The sequence below is a fragment of the Callorhinchus milii genome, unplaced genomic scaffold (genome assembly GCF_018977255.1).
Source record: "Callorhinchus milii isolate IMCB2004 unplaced genomic scaffold, IMCB_Cmil_1.0 Scaffold3, whole genome shotgun sequence".
NCBI classification, from domain to species: domain Eukaryota; kingdom Metazoa; phylum Chordata; class Chondrichthyes; order Chimaeriformes; family Callorhinchidae; genus Callorhinchus; species Callorhinchus milii.
Window position 1 is genome coordinate 65,618,825 of NW_024704744.1, and position 17,748 is coordinate 65,636,572.

At 36.6% G+C, this 17,748-nt stretch overlaps 1 protein-coding gene across 8 annotated transcripts in view; it reads right to left on the reverse strand.

Annotated features, from left to right (window-relative positions):
- Positions 1 to 418: 418 nt before the first annotated feature.
- LOC103175763 (protein quaking) overlaps positions 419 to 17,748 on the reverse strand; it is a 264,429-nt gene continuing 247,099 nt past the window's right edge. For 2 of the 8 annotated variants that reach the window (XM_007889193.2, XM_042333046.1), the window contains exons 5-8: positions 14,106 to 14,193; positions 11,731 to 12,027; positions 9,591 to 9,668; positions 419 to 3,503 (exon numbers count right to left, since the gene is read on the reverse strand). In XM_007889193.2, coding sequence (XP_007887384.1) covers positions 3,424 to 3,503; positions 9,591 to 9,668; positions 11,731 to 12,027; positions 14,106 to 14,193 — 543 coding nt within the window. In that variant the 3' untranslated portion in view covers positions 419 to 3,423. Of the gene's footprint in view, positions 4,331 to 9,064; positions 9,137 to 9,590; positions 9,669 to 11,730; positions 12,028 to 14,105; positions 14,194 to 17,748 lie in introns of all 8 variants that reach the window. The other 6 variants (XM_007888979.2, XM_042333042.1, XM_042333043.1 and 3 more) reach the window with 5 other exon arrangements.

Consider the following 17,748-nt stretch of genomic DNA (forward strand, 5'->3'; position numbering starts at 1 on the left):
ACTTCATTTCTGACGTACTGATTGACACCATCTACAGAATGCCTCAATCATGGCAGCTTTGCATCATGATTCGAAAGATGGAAGAGGAACCCACTCCCACAATTAGTTAACAGGGGAAAAAATAAACTAAGTACTAATGGTTAGTAGCAGTCAATGGAAGAGCTTGAGAAATGATAATCTGATCAGTGAGTTAAGGAAAATAACTTGTATTTGCAGTTCAATGTTCTTTCGTGTTTGGTATTCCTCAGACAGGACACAATTAAGCGCCTGACTGCTATTAAGCATTAGCGTTCTCCCAAATGCAAGCACAAAAAAGCAACTATTAATGATGGATGTGATTAACTGGTTATTAATAAAGAAGAAATGATTTAAAGAGTTCACAGGACAAATTTAACATAAACTATGGGCAAAAAACAAGTTGTTCAATAAAATTTTATTGCCTTTGAATTCTTCTATTTACAATATGAAATTCTTGGCCTCAAAATACAAGCATTTCTAAATCATATGACTAGCAGTGTAGGCTACATCATGGGAACTTGGAAGAGGCCAAGTATTTTACTTTATTCAACATATTCCAGTTGAGAGTACTATTGTACACTTATAGGACAGTCTTGTATAAAATGCATTTGCATGTAAACACAATAGAAGTCCTGCCGTTTCAAAGTCTACATTTATAAAGCCCTAAAAATATATCCAAAAATAGATGAATTTCTACTTGACACTATAATGCACATTTTAAACTACAAACAGCCCTCTTTATTGAATTTCAATGCTAATACTCTGCAAATACAATAAAATCTCACATTTTCATATACATTCCTGCTTTATATTTTTATATTTTTTTAAAAGAAGCCACCTGTAATACTATTTTCTTTGCAAAAAAATTAAAAATGGAGATGATTACAGTAAAACAAAAGTTCTCAAGTGGAAAATGATAAGTCACAGCGTTCTGGAACCGTTCTGTTTTGCACTCTTTTGTTCTCTGATTCCCCTTCACCCAACTTGGTCCACTTAATGTAAAATAAGACTTTTGTTCAACAGCTTAACATGTATCAAAATTCTGAGGTTCCAAAAGATTGTACTGTTGGCCGCAAGACATAAACAGAGGAGATGAAATAAATTATTCAGTGCAAAGTCAAATTTGTGCCGTTTCAGCAAGATAAAGTAGGTGTAATGCTCAATGACAGCATCCCTTTTGATGGCCTAGACATTAGCTGTATTTAAATCACTATTTCATGGACAGGTTTCCAATTGTGGGCCTCGTCCTCCTCAGTCTAAAAAAAATTACATTTTTAACTGATTCACATGGAAGAACTACACATTGGCTCAGGTTAAATATGTGAGCTAAAAGTAGTGGGCATCAACCAGCAGCCAATATTTGAGAAAAGATTTGCACTGGATGGTGCTCATCCAAGCAATATCACTATAGTGGTACCTCTGAGTTCATGATGGTACAATATCTAATACTAAGATGACGCTACTTTTAAGGCACCCATTAAAAATGGAGAGAAAATTGATGCCACAGTAATCATTTTGATATTCCAAAATTAAGTTTCAAGACAATTTGCACATTGATCGTTAGGAGTTTTTAAAAATATATTTTGTCGTGAGTTACCTTTGAGTTTGAGTTTCTGAGGATGTTTAAATACTATAATCTGCTCACAGAAGATGATTCAGTTATAGTTCATCATCTTTTAAAATATACAGCCAAAAAGGGCCAACAAAATGGCTATTATTTCTTTGATCAACCAATACACCTGCCATAAATCCTCTGTTCAGTCCAAGGCTTTCAGTACACACAGGTTCAATAACTGTGCAACACAAAGTGGAGTTTATTCCAATTACTTCAGTCAGTCTGTCTATCTTGCTATTTGTACCAAATGCAATTTTGTAAAAATACACTACAGGATCATGTTCTTAGCAGTAAGGAGCTATGCAGTCATCAACCCATCACCAATCCTAAATGCTTAGTTAAAAGTAATAAATCTAAATCAACAGGAATTTTTTTTTACTGTTGCAAAATTCATGCTAAAGAAACATTTAATCCTATGCAAAGAAAGAGAACCACCTATCTAACAACCTACCAACAGCAGTAATTAAAATAATTTGAAGAAGCTATTATATTGAATATAGAAATCCCTTAGACCCAGTTGGCAGACATTGCTGGTTTTGAACAGCAATACTCTTTAATAAATAAAATGTCCACAAATTTACTGTAGAATACAAAGCGATAATTTAGACTTTTAACACTCCTCTCGATGCTGGCTGATAATCACCATTGAACGTGTACACTTTGCATTTGTGGATGGCAGTAAGGCAGCAAAGCAATGGAACATGGCGAGTGATGGAAAGCTGACTTTCAGTATGTTTAGAGTTGGTTTTAACTCCATTGCTATGCACCAGATTCTCCCATACTATGTGTTAAAAAATATCTTCTTATGCAGGCTTAACTTTTAAAATGTAAAGTGCACTTCAAATATTGTATTTTTCAAAAACAAACCCTTAGGAAGATGATAATGGGAATAATTTTGTTATTTTACAAATAGCCATGCTGAATATTGTACAAATGGAAGGCAATAGAATACCCTTCCATATGTTCTGAGGAGCCAAAGGTCTACATTGCCTTAGGTTGATGCGATGATGCCTTTAAAGATTAATCAGATCATAAGAACCTTATCTGCCAAAACTTGGTGTATGTTAATGAGCCCAAAGTACTCTTTCATACTGTAATTTTATTTTCCACTTGTGGGTCTAAGGGTGTGTATGTAACTATGGCAACAATTAGGCTGGGAAAAATGAACATTCAGTTTCCTGTTAAATTCTCTTGTAAAAACTCTGGGGAGTAAAACAAAATTCAAACAAATTGCTACCCATCTCAAGATAACATGGGCCCAATGTAGATTGTAAAGAGTACTACATGGATTAAAGAAATCATGTTCAATATTGTACAAAATGATTTTATAAAGGCACAGGGACTTATTTTCTTCAAGGAAAAGGAATCAGCTTTTTCAGAAGTAATTTTGAAATGTCCTTTCCAAACCTTATATTCCTTTCTTTAATAAATGCTAGCATTTCTTCTCCCTCCCTAACACTAAATATATGTCGACAGTTAGGAACATGCATCTCAATAGCTATCATTTACCAGGCAAGGAACAGGAAGTCTAATATTCTCTTTCTCCAGCCTAATACACAGAAGCCCTCCAGTCTCACAGTCTAATGTAATGTGCCTCCATTTGAAAGTTCTTACAAAGCTTTGCAACAAAAATCTGAAGTTATTGAGTAAAGTGGTATTTACGTTTATTAAAAAAGGACATGACTGGCCCTCATTCTATTTGGACCTTCTGTCAACTCCACCTGATCTGATGTTGCAAAGCAGCACCTTTCAGTCAACATTTGCCATAAAACAAGAACTCCAGAACTAAACTAACCTCGGTCTGCGGTCACAATCCTTTGGTAAGGATGGACGCGCATATCGTGCCTTCGAACTTTAGTAGCCACTGCACCTAGTTAAATTGCAACATTTCCAACATAAGGTTAGAGGAATTTCCTAGGAAGTGATTGGTTAACATTTCATCAATAGCATTTCAACAGCAGATTATCAAAGATGAGTTTACATTAGAAATTATTACTAGACATCAATTATAAAACAAGTTAAGGCACAGCACCTTTATAACTCGAACTTTTACGTAGAAATTACTAAATACAGAGCACAATTGTGCACGTTAATATTGCATTCCATTTCCAAAGACATGGTCTTAACCAACTGTCATTATTTGTTTGTTAAAGATCCCACTGTACGATATTAGAGCTAATTCAATTAGACCCAAGCGCAATTTAGCTTAATAGTCACATAATCAGTGGAGTGCTTCTTGCAGAAAAACACATTTTAATTCATCATAACACTGAATCAATATTGAGACCTTTTTTTTCAAAAAAACCTCTGCAGATTAAGAGTTCTGCAGCAATTGTCTCAGCCTACAAAATGCGCACTTAACGCAGAAGCTGCTAGCTACAATTTGCAATGAATTAGGATCTGGAAAGCAAACAGTATTGGATGAACCCTACACCAAGCAGACAATGAAATACTCTACATGTGGTGCCTCTGGGATAGATGCAATGAAGTGGTAGGAAAGACACAAGGCAGAATTTTAATTAATTGGCCCAATTTGTTTCCAAACAGACACCCAATGTGAGTATTTCACTGACAGTCGGGCTGGGCTCATTTTGTTTGTGGCTGCTGTGAAACTAAGCATTTGTTAAAAGTTCAGATTTGATGAGGTTTCAGTAACATGGTCCTTGAATTCTTAGCCTTTTGTTGGGAAAGCCATACCTGAAGATAAAAAAGGGAATTAGAATTAGTCTGTGGGCTATTCTTGCGCCTTATGAAGAAACATATTGGGTTATTGTCATGTTTAACCTTCCGAGTACTCAATGAATGCAGCGTTCAGAATACAAAGATTTTCCAACACCAGCTTCTGAAAGGATTTCAAATTAAATCACTGAGAATATTAAAGCTAAGATAGTAATCCAGGGAACCACTAACATTTCTGCATCCCATAGACTGAATTACAGGGTTGTTTTACTTTCAAAGCAGAAATGCTATAATCCTTGGTGAGTTACCCTGAAAATCGATGAAATTACTCTCTCATGGTTATTGGCGATATACTGCATGGTAGTGTGCACTGAGAATCAGTATAGGACCCATTTTAAAGCAAATTATACCCAGCTACTGGGGTGTCAGATGCAAGAATTATCATAATATGTATACAGCAGTGTAACAACACAGGCCGCTGGCTCAGTATGCCACATCGGTGGCTGTCAATACCACAGCGTGAGATAGGAATCATCGATTTGCTCCTCTAACTGTAGAGGTGCCACTGTGCTACAGACTTTGGACTAGGGTGGCGAATGACCTTAGTAGAGTCAAGAGTGAATACCTATGCAAACGCTGCAAACTTTGGAGAACAGGGAATGAGCCTACAACACTCACATCAAGCATTGTTGTTTAATGTGCCAAGAGAACAGGCTGGATGGATTATGTCTACATGAGAATTTAGACAAGTACCATTAGAAATAACATTTTAAAAACTAAATATGGTTATAATAAAATATAAAGATTCATAAATCTAGTGAAATGTTTAAACATAATTTTACTCGTTTTACCTTTATTCTGCATGGTTTATGGAACAAATGTACACATTACGAGTAATCTGGAAGTTCGGCTTGAAGCACACTGTCCATTAGCACAGCTACATTAATGTTTGTGTGGTGGCAGAACTACTGAGCCAGGAAACTTTATCTGACAAAGTATTCCTCCCTCCACAGCAAAATGCTCAGCGCAGAGACATTTTGTAACACGATTTTAATCTACAGCCCGAAAGGTCTAAACAGAGTTCCTGCAAGGAATTTAAAATGTTAATTTGCTGAATTTGTCTCCCTTTCCAAATGGTAATTCCAAGATAAATTCTAAGGATTTTTCATGATGTATGCACAATATTTTTCTTCACTTGAAAACAAATGTCAGGCCTAATCACATTTTCTTCTATTTATTGCTTGTTCTTTTCTTCTGCTTGATAAGGGCCTTCAAAGTGGTCTTTTTCATACAAATGTTACTTTACCTCCCCCAAAGTGTATTGGAACATTAATTCCTTCACTCCCTTGGTTTTAGTGAGAATGTTAGTTAAGGATAAAACCAAGTCTTTAAAAATGAAGTGTGGTGCAATTAAGAAATTATTTAACAAGAACCCTGGGTTTTGAATTAATCCTTCAATTAACAAATGGTGTATTGTAAACTCCTTAACCAGGCCTTTTTGATTTACTATAGTCCGGCTGATGTTTAGCTTTGTTTAAAATTTGGCAAAATTAATTTTAAAATGATTGGACAACTTATTTTCTTTTGTCTGAGGTGATGTGCCGTCGCTCGGCAAACACCATTAACAGACGGAAAAGGGTAAGTGAATGCCATACTGCCGGCCTTCTTCCACTTGAGATAGTCAGTAGGAAGGAATACTGAAGCAAGGTGGGTCTGCTTTTGTCTTCTCGTTTTTCACCTGCTTGTGAAAGACCACCTCTCCTTTACTTGGCACCCAGTTGAAGTTGGGAAATCATTGGATGGTTGGTGCAAATCAATCAATGGTTCAGTGAGTTAAGTATACAATCATGCTGTGCCAATGGTAATACAGTATATAGTTTTCTACTAGTAAAGTCTTGCTTGAACTCTGGTTCATACAATTTCTGCTGACAAAACTCAACACTGCTATTGAGTGTTTATTGATTGCACAAAAAAGGAAAATAGCAATATCAACTTAAGGATAATCGACTTTTGCCAGTAAAAAGGTTAGAAGAGAATGTACAAATCACAATCATAGAAGCCTTAGCTGCAGTAGTACATGATATTTAAATAACATTACTTATGCCATACTATTTTAGCTTGTTATATATTTTATTATACAGAGCAGATCTCCTTTATAAGGTGCTCCAATATTAAACAGCCTCTGATATAAGGCACACTTTTATGGTTCTCTCACAAATAGGAATCCCATATAAAACATGTGCTGATTGCAGTACCCTTTGGAGCAATTTGGTATTGTCAAGGGTGTCTGGTCGACTGTTCTGCCCTAGCTTAACTGCCACAGTTTCCATACAACTGTATGACAGTAACCACTGTAAAGCCAGAAGAGATATTCTGTTCATCATGACATTAGTTGCCAAAATCAACAAAGTTTTATATTGTGATGCTCTTATTCAGGCTTATAATTTGAATATTTCTTATTAAAATGAATGAGTCAAAATAACAGCAACTGTTTGGTTCAAATTCACTTAGGTGTGCTGCCAGAATAACGGGAAGCAGCAAAGATGTCTGGAGGATATTTGCACAGCTACTGATGGATTTGAAATAATCTTCAAGGAGAAACATTTTTACAAATGAAAACAAGCCAAGGTGCCTTGTCCTTTGTTATAGTCAATGGATTTTTGGTGCTTCTTGCAAACAGATATTGATAAAGTAGAATGTTAGTGTCCAAGGTCTCCTCAGATAGAATTAGAGCGTTTGACAAAATCAATAATCTGTCTCCCACTTACTGCAAAATAAACTTGTGGGGACAACGTCACCTATATTGACTTGCATGTGACTTAAAGGTCATGATGGTTAAAGTTATCAAACTTTCAAACATGCCAAATGTATCTAACTCTTAAACTTGTGTTGAGAATGAATATTTTATAGTACTTAGTTTGTTTCACTCTGGATTGCATATAAAGATTTTACCTCATATATGGCTCTGAAGCAACAATACTTTGGGGGTCTCGCAGTCCAAAACCTTTCCTTTATTAGCCTGCCGAGTCTCCCAAGTTATTTGAGGTCTCGTCCATTTATTTGAGCCACTATGCAAACTTGGTGGGATTCATGAAGTCACTTTCCTATATTATGTGGTGTCTCCCTAATGCACTGCTTTGCTCTAACCTTAGGAATATCACCTTTCCCTTACTTTGCGGGCATGGGGGAGGGGTGCTTGAGTTGAGTTTCTGGAGCTGGCATCATAACAGCCTTAAAGTTTTCACATGCCTCCTTCCAGGCATTATTTTAGGGTGGTGAATTACTTTCAAATTCACCATTTAATTCTGATGCACCATTACTTCAATTAACTCTGGGGAATGATTTTGGTGAACTCTGGAGAAATTAAAAATTATTATAAAAATGTTCTCCTTCTAAAGAAGAAAAATTGTCTCTGATCAGTTGGGTCAGTATCAGCCCAAAAGACTAATGGGAATCTATATAAAGGGTCGCTCAAATGAATGGTTTATGTCTCAGAGAAAGTCAAATTAAAATACTATAAATTACTTATCATCCCCACCCCAATGATTGACAATGGAAGCAATAGATTCCAAAACATGCTGGTGAAATTGAAGAGGAATTGGCAAATTCCTTTTGTTTGTTTTTTGGATACATTCATGAACTTGGCATAATGCAGCATATTCAGTTCATCACCAGCATTTTAATCGATCTACATCTCTTCAACGCTTTCTTAGGGCTCTCTGTGAAGATGCCCTTGATAGAAATAAGCATGCGCCAATTTATTAACTTCTGCTGTTCTCCACTTGATACTGCATTCCTATTAGATGACAGTCTGTTCTAGTTTTGCCACCTTGCATTGCTTCCACAGTACTAATTTTTCTTTTAAAACCACTGACCACATCAAGAGTCCAGGGTAAATTTTACACAACTGTGTTGTGGTTTCCTAACATGACAGAGATTTATTCAAAATTGCAAAGCATTTTACTGGGATATGAACACACCTATTGTAAAGGGCTAGAGCAACAAGTTGGGAAAGGCTGCAAGTTGTTTATCTAATAACAAACCTAATAGAAAAGATTGTTTAAAGATCGCTTTATGTCCACCACGAAGTGTGTGGTTGTGTTGAACCATTCTGCCCTTATTATAGACCATATTTCTCTTGCAAGGTGCAAGGACAGATGGGGGGGGTGATGTCCTTCCTTCTGTCAGCCAGAATAGTATGTTCAAGTCACATGCCCATTATGCGTAATACTGAACAAGCATGCCTTGTAATTTTCTGCAATTCTAATAGAGATACTTTGCAGGATCGAATCTGATTCAAAATAAAGCCAAATTAAACTACTTCCCTTCAAATTTTAAGATTTTCCATTTCTTCCTTTAACGATTAAATTACCATTGAAAAGGCCAACAATATCAGAAAGCAGAACTATTTTAGTTTAACATAGTGATTTAGCAAGAATTCAAAGGAAAATGACAAACATACATTCAAAGCAAGCAAATCAGCAGTTGAAAATGGTTAGTTATTCTTTGTACATTGAATAATTTTTTAAAAAAATAATAATTATCATCTAGTTTTCATAGTTGGGAATAAATCACAATTTTTTGTTAATATATTATTGAAAACGTTTTTTTTTACAATTGTTTATCAAATGTTAATATCATATATGCAATTGCAATTTGCAAAGTATGAGGATCTTTTGCATTGTATGAAATGTTAATAAATAGTCTCCATAGTAGTAATATAAAATACTGCAAAGAAATGGTGTCCCTCACTTGGTCACTCTCCAATAGACTACACCTGTGATATCACACACATCATCTACGACTCCCTCTGCAATATCGACACTGTAGAAGAAACACACTCCTTGTTGTAATATGGTTTGTGCAAGTCAAGCAAGTGTTAGAGAGGGTCTACTGAACATGGTAAGTTATTCAGCTGTGACTTTTAAATAAACAAATTCTACAGGTTATACTTTTACACTTTGCTGCACAATTAGTGCAACCAAAAAGGCAATGCTTTTTACTACAGGTCAATTTACAGTTGAGGGTTAGTGATGTGGCATATAGTGAAATTCAATAATTTGTATGAAATAAATACAACTAACTTTAATTTTTTAAAATGATGTACTGCAAAGCCACATTCGGTTAAGTCAGAAGAAGATACATTATTATAGATGATTTTGAGAATTCAGGAGTTAAAGAACAGTGTGACAGAACATGGGGGCTAGCCATGAATAAACACTTTTCAGCGGCTGATGTTAAAATGTGGTGCATGTGCAGGGAGAACACTGGAACATACCAGAACCAAAGGGCCCAGTGCTAAGCATCGTCGGTATTTTCAAGATGGCACCACCCATGAAACCATTAGAAATGTGGTCTATAAATTGAAACAAGTGTTAGTTTCATTAACAGTTCTAAAAACTGCAGAATCAGAGGCAGCTTAAGTATGTGCGAATATAAACAGCAAAACGTTAAATACCTTTTAAAAACAGTTCTAACCATATGCAAAACAGCCAAGGCTGGAAAATAACTAGGATGGAATTGCAAGTACTTGAATTTGGGGTTGAATTTCTACATCAATAGGATGAACTCTGCCTCTAATCTTCAAATAATTGTAAGCTTCACTAGTCAGTGTCTACTCTGTACAGCTGCTTGGGAGACTTCTCAAGAATTCTAAGCCAAATGTGCCTTTTCCATGGATTATGAATTCCTACTTGCAGCTCAAACACTGTTCATAAATTTAGTAGCACAACCCATGTAAAACACTATGAGTCTCGTCCTTAAGCAGGCTATCTTTTTTGCTGATAAACAAGTCTGCTTTTATTATATAGCAGAAATGGCAAATATGTGCAACTAAACAACTTTACAGAACAAAAGATAACGATTACACCAAGTATTTGCCATGATAAACAGACAATGCTCTTTGTCCTAAATGTATTAACCAAAAAAACTTAAGGAGTCAAAATGGATGATATTCCAAAACAGTGGAAAAAAATTACATATGAAGATTAAGTTGTGTTGTTAAGCACCACTCTGGCTTGCTTACCCAATGCTGTATCAATGTATAAAGCATTATTTTGGCATAAACACATTGCAATAATTTCACAACATTACAACATGGATTGTTAAATCATTAAGTACTTCAATCATGTACTTGGGGACTGTGAAAATTTATTTTGAAAGTTTTATTTGTATCAATTGTAAGTTCTATGCTAGATTTTGGCTTGGATTTTGTTGGTAGAATGGAGAAAGGGATTGCAAAGAACATGCACCACATTGAGATGTAGCGGCTTCTAAATCAACCAAACCAAATCAATCAAACCAACATAGTAACATTTTGTGACTTCTCTTATTTGAAGATCTGACACCACATATTGCTAAAGCTTTTTTAAATGTTTACCTCAATACAGTATTTTTACTCATATCATGTTTTGGCTATTTGATACTTGCCACCTCTTTGCAATTATGGGCCTGGAATAGTGAAAGATTTTGCTTAGCCTGGACCTTTGCAATGGTTAGTGACCCTCCACAAGCTGCAGATCATCCAGAACTCTGCAGCTCATGTCCTCTCACGCACTAGGCTCCTTGACCCCATCACACCCACCCTCTCCCAGCTTCACTGGCTCCCCATCCCTCAGAGGTCTGGTTCAAAATTTTTGCCCTCGCCTTCAACACCTTTCATGGCCTTGGCTCCTCCTACCTGCTAACCCCTTATCAACCTGTCCGCTCCCTCCGCTCAGCAGGCTCCGGCCTGCTCCATGTTCCCCACCCGGTCCACCCCACCATTGGCGGTCAGGCCTTCAGCTTCTCTGCCCCCACCCTCCCTGATCCCAACCCCACCTACACCGAGTCCTAATCCCTGACTGTTCAGCATCTTGAGACGTCCTCCCAATGTGAAAGGCGTTTTACAAATGTATTTTTGTATTATATTGTTAGCAATATAAAATAAAAAGAACATAACATACAGAACTTTCTGACTTTCTTTCAACCAAAATACATTAGTTTCAAAAGGCTACATGAATTGGATATTTTAGATCTATTCTGTTCATCAGTAACATTGTATGATAAGGATTTGTTGGAATAAATCAGCTGTAAAGAAAGTGTGTGATCTCTTAATATTTCTATTTACATTGCTTCTTTTGAGATCCCAGGCAGCTTTATGCACAAATAACTCTATGTACACTTTGTAACTAGTGCTTTTCATTTTTAACAGAAGTCTAAATGTGCTGTAAATATTGCAGTGAACAAGTTCAAAATACCCTAGTTTCTAGCCTCATTGTCATTCAAAACACCCAACTCAAATAGGTTTATACATCTTGATTAATTAGAATTCAAGCTTCAGTAAAATGAAATGAGCCTTAACCAATTCAAACAGCTGAAACAGTGAAGCAGAATGTTAAACATGATGTGGTACAGTCACACTTGCAGTGGTTCCTTACCTAAAACTCCGCTTGTCTCAATGGGATACTCCAGGATGGAAGTAGCTGGTCCCAGTGTGTAAGGATACTCATAGGGAGTATAGATTAGACCGGCTTCAGGTGCAGGAGGAACTATGGCATTCGGATGAGGAGATCCATTAGGCATGACTGTCGCTGTTTGAATTTGCCTAATTAAAGGCATAATAGTTGGACCAGCTGGTGTAGGGGCACGCAATGCAGATTGTGGAAGAACCGATGTGGGCCCCGTTAAGATCCGTGGAGCTTGGGCCGTCGCTGCAAGAGAAAAGGCAAGGGCAGCTACAGTAAGCGAAGAAAATCCACAGAGAAGACATGGAGAGAATGGTATATGTCGAGGGAAGGAGAATGGGAGTGGGAGAAGCAAAAAAGCAGGAATAAAAGAAAAGTGAAGAGGAAATCATTAGTACATGCAATGATTATTTGCAATGCTAAAGCACACCTTTAAACTCACAATTCAAACCCACTCCCATTTAAAGTAAATCAATTTAAAAATGCAAACTGAATAATTCAGGCAACTAGATTTTTTAAAACAAACATGCAAATAAGCTAATCAGAATCAATCACAACCTAGATGAAGCTATGCTTTTATAGCTGCTTCTCATTTTACCCAGGTATTGTAATCAAAGGGCATGTCTATGTTCAATTACAGACTTTATCGATGTGTATACATCTCTTCCATTTCCTCCACACATACATTATTTGGAAACTAATGCACACTATTTGGAAATTCCAGCCATGCTGGAGAAATCCTTGTAATGCCTGGACTTATCTTTAAAATCACTGCTCAGTGCATTTCCAATTTATGTCCTCAATGATACTAATGTGGGGATTGTTTTAGCCTGTGGTATATACCAGTAATGATGATATGGTAAAACTAACAATTTTTTAGTGAAAGCAACAACATTCTTTTTACTAGTGTGGGTAATCAACATGTTAACATGTACTGGTGCCCATGAAAGGAGATGGCAATCTCTTTACAATAATAAATACATTTAAAGGTGCTAAAAGGTCTGAGCTCTGAGGTTACGTTTAACTGAACAGATTTTAAATATACAAACACACTAACATACTGTGAATTATATCTATCTATATTGTGCCACCCTTTCATTGCTGGGGAAGACACTGTATATTTCAGAGTACTGTGCTCCAGACAAAACCCAATAAGCACTTGTACGTAGATTACATCATGATAAAACACTCAAAAACTTTCTACAGTGATTCATATTACAAACAGATTGGGGTGGGCTAGAAGAGAGTGAAAAACTCAGCACATTTATTAATTTCTTCCTGCAGTGTGCTTGTAAACTGTGCAAACAGCAGGATCATACACTGTGCAGATTATACTCACTAAATTTTTTAAAAAAATAACCGACGAATACTTACACATGAACAACAATGAATGCATAAGAGTAATCGAAGGGCTCAATGACACCAAAATGCAAATACAAGGCTCAACCAGTTTGCAATCAAGATGATCAGGTGCGATATCAAATGCAAGCCCCTAGATTACATGAATGACTACTATTTCTATTTCATCGGAAGGTTTTCTTTAATTTCTAGTCAGTTTTTCCCCCTTGCACCAGCTTCACCAAAGACAACACCAGCACACCTTTTTCCTTGAAACGTGTTGACATTCACAAAATAATTCAGAATTTATAGAAATCTGTAGTGGATTACTCTGTCCAATGAATATACGATTAAATATCAAAAAGTAGAACTCTTTTTCAAAAAGCAACCTAGACCAGTTGATTCCTGCAGCAAACAAAAACAGCCCTTTGGAGTAAAAGAGTTGCATGATATCTGTTGAAAAATATTTCCTCTTTGTGGTAGCCAAGCACTACAAAAGGCTGCTCTGTGTTACTTTAAACCGCCCACAGGATAAATGCAATAATCTATGCTAGTTCGTTTCATTAGCGCACAGCGCTCTATCAAACTGTCAAAAGGTAACTTTGTATTTCCCAATGTTAGCAGCCAGCTATTTCTCAGAACCCATTCTGTCAGTTACTTATACTGCAGAACAAACGATGGGATTGGATGGGCCTATCACTGCTTCTTTTTGTGTGAACGTTTAAGTACGATATTAGCATTCCCAAGGGGATTGCAAACTTTCCATCCAAGTTGAATTACTTAGACAAACCTGCCTTTGAGTGAACTAAGTAATCCTTTTCCAGGTTTAAACACACCTGGAAGAATAAAGCCACAGAACTTAGCTGTGGCAATATATCACCTTTTCCCCTTGGGCCCATTACGTAAAGTAGAAATGCTAATAGTTTTACTGTGTTGTCTGAAGAAGGACAAATACACAACAAACTGAGATTGCTCTCATGGTGGGCTCCTGAGGCCTATCTCGCCCTTACGTGATTTGATGTTGGCATCTCTATAGGTGCCGTTCAATATCGCTAATTCCATCAGCTGCATCTTCTTAAGGTTATCCTCTCCCTCTGCCTGAAAAACACACAGGGACAATAATAAAATTCAGCAAAATTGCACAATGGTGACCCATGTTGAAGGGCTTCGGATAAATGAAGCACAGAAATGCAAATCTTTTAAGATTACAGTTAAAGGTAATAACAACAATAATAATAATCCTTGCATTTGATACAACGCTTTTCATGTCTTCTCGACGTCTCAAAGCGCTTCACAGAATATACTGTAAAGTGAATTGACCGTACATTTATGGGTGAAACGCGGCAGCCAATTGCGCACAGCAGTGTCCCACAAACAGTCGTGGATCAAAAATGACTAATTTATTATTGTTTTTGTTTTGTTGGAGGAATTATTATTAGATTATTATTAGATTATCACATTTCTCTCTTTTCAAACATCATGGCAGAATTGAGAAGATATAACTGGTATCCATGTTGAACTCTAGATCACAAAAAATGTTAATACAGCAATTTAAAATGAAGCAAGGAGACCATCAGAAATTCACGTAGTATAAAAGATATAACAATTAACTTGAAGTGGGATATCTAAACCCAAATGGAATGAAATTGACTTCTTAAGTATCAGACTACATCAGCCCTACCGAATGATAAATAGCATCCTAAATGGAAATCCTAGTCTGTTCTTCAGTCCAACGTTTCAGTAAAAGCACTATTAATGCAGCATTATCCAACTTCTAGGAGACTGTTACTTATTTGATCGAGAATAGAACCAGAAATATTCAACAATAATTTCTCCCATCTCTCTGGTTTTGCATTGTTTGTTGCTCAGGAACCGAACTTAAACCTGGGTCTATGATATTCTTGAAGTGGCAATAAGGTAGTACTGTATATGATATTTCTTTCTCTTTATATTAACTTTCCTTGAGAGGTCTGGTCTTCATTCATTATTTCCTCATAGTGAGACAGGGAAGTTGCTAAATAAGAGAATCAAACCAAAGATATTTGTAACATGTATCGACAATTCAGTGTCACTTCTGCAAATTAGCAGATGTGACATGACTGCAGATATATTCAGAACATATTGCTTAGTTGTTCTAACCAGATACAAAGTTCATACATATTGCAATCTAATTTACATCGCTTAACAAGATTCTTACGTAACAGAAATTAAATTCCACAAGTATCCTGGTAGCTTAGTTAGTAAATGTATTGGATGGTGTGGCAATGAGCCATACAGATCAAACATATTCAAATGCCTGGCCTATATTGCCAAAACCCTTAACTGTTTCAGCTGCATTTACTGCTTTTTCTCTTTAGGCATCCTGAGTGTTATAACGTTATGCAATGTAAATGCACTTAAGCCCCAGTCATATGGCGATCTTATGTGTTCCCAATAATCAGACAAGTATACTGTACTTTATTTGTTTGGCAAGGAATACATGCTTTTTCCCTCCAAGGATGCAAGGAATATGATACGCTAAATGATCTCTTACAATGCCCTAGGCCTAAGGAATGAACTTTCCTATCAGCATGGAGTGGGAAAAAGAGAATATATTGGAGTCTAATCTAAATGAAAGATTCTTGAAGTATTGAAAATGAATTGAACTGAGTATTTAGTACAATATGAGTGAGGCTGATTCCTCCCCACACCCGTAACCTTTGGCCCTATTTGATTACATTCTTTTAGCGCAGGCCTACAGCTAAACCTACATTTCTTGCTTTCGAACTGGCCCTGTTTCTATTTACTATTTTGCAGCTTTGATCCAAACAGCTTAGTGCAGTTTTGATCAGATCTTTATCCAGCTGCTTAGAAAAGTTATCTGCAGCACCTTAATTGCCCCCAAATGTTAGGCATGAATAGCAGCAGGGCTAGATCTGCTTTTAATACAAACTTTCTCAAACAGAGTTTTGCATTTTAACCTTTTTTTTAAAATTTAACACAAGAAAAGTTTGGAGAGGCAGACATAATCAAAGTAGTTCAGTTGCTGATAGCATCACAATGCAAAGGTGACAAAAACACTTTAAGAAAAACATCCAAACTGCACTGAATTAATTTTAAATCATTGCATATGAAATATTAAACTATTTTTATTTTAAATTGCATTCAAAACAATTTAACTACGACTTGGAAAACCAATAAACAATGGCAATCATTAGGGTTTCTTTGTTCTGCAAAGTCCAAATGATTTTGCTCTGTTCAATGTTGTTACTTGGGATCTTATGGATTAGCTTGGGCTCTTAGTGGAAAGCAGTTTTTAATAAACAAATAATGGCACACAGAAAATACTGTATATGCATACGATATATTGTGACACTGCTGCTGGTTAGAACCTATGCAATCTACCATATTTGTTGCAGGCAAATCCTGAGCATTTAAACTAACTAATTTTTTTTTAAAAAATCACGCAGATTAACCAGCATTTCTAAATCTCTCCCAGATCCTGACAAAACTGCCAAGAAAACAGCTGCAGCTCAAAGGTAAACAGACCATTCTGGCATTTGATTGGACTCTTGAACAAACACGACAGACAAGCCAGCATTCCCGTCAATAGGGAAGCTGAACAGCAGCACTAAAGCTAGTTGCATAATTGAACTTGCCAGCAACTACATCTTGAACATTTTAGATAGTAGTTTGAGCAGTAGCTAATAGTGGGAGTGTTTATTTAATGGTACACACTCTTTTGATTTAAACTGGGTTTATATTTTCACAAAACTGCCAGCAGACTTTGGCTACTGTTACATCTTATCTGTTTTCCATTTTAATTTTGACTGTGGCTTTTGCTCCTCACACTGGAGATGCGTTTCACGTACTTTTGCCTCTACTTTTGCAAGAGCTGGCAAAAGTGAATATGACACTCACTGTCAAGGCTCACATGTGGTCAGGGCGAAATGCCAGAGGATATTCATGGCCTGTTAAACTATCCCCGAAGCAATCAAACAATTATTTGTAAAAAAAAGGGGGAGTGAGAAACATGGTGGAAACAACTGGTGAGACAAAAAATAATTAAAACTAAATATGATTAATGGATTCCTCTTCTACTCTGCAGATAATTGAATCTTGGAAATCATTATAACTGGGCTTAATTCGATCCAGTTTCCAGCAGGGATTTTGCAGAGCATTCAGGAGCAGAAACCCAGAATTCTTCCCCCCTCCCCCTATTTGGCCTGAAGATCGGAATTTAATTCTCTTGCACTGTCTGATTTATTAACTCCTTGGCAGTTCCACTGAAAAGAACAGCAGCACTCTTGGTTTTCAAAGGGATCAAAATTACGATGTATCAAAACAGTTTAAGAGTGGAGTTCTGAAATACACTCTTTCCCTCCACCCTTCAAGGTGAAATTTGAAATATTCCTCTCCCTACCACACAATTATAGCACCACAAACTGCCTGCAAAACTGTAGAGCATTTGGAGTTTACACTTTGCTTGCATCACTTTTGAACACTCAAAACAATAGTCTAGGTGTTGTTCTGGAAAGATGAGATCAGATCAGAGGGTCTTCTTCATCCAAACCAATCTTGTGATCTTGTGAAAACAGCCTTTCTGACCTTGTTCAAGTGATACTGATTGTAATCAGATCAGGCTGTATCCTATGAGTAAGTCCAAAGAGGCCA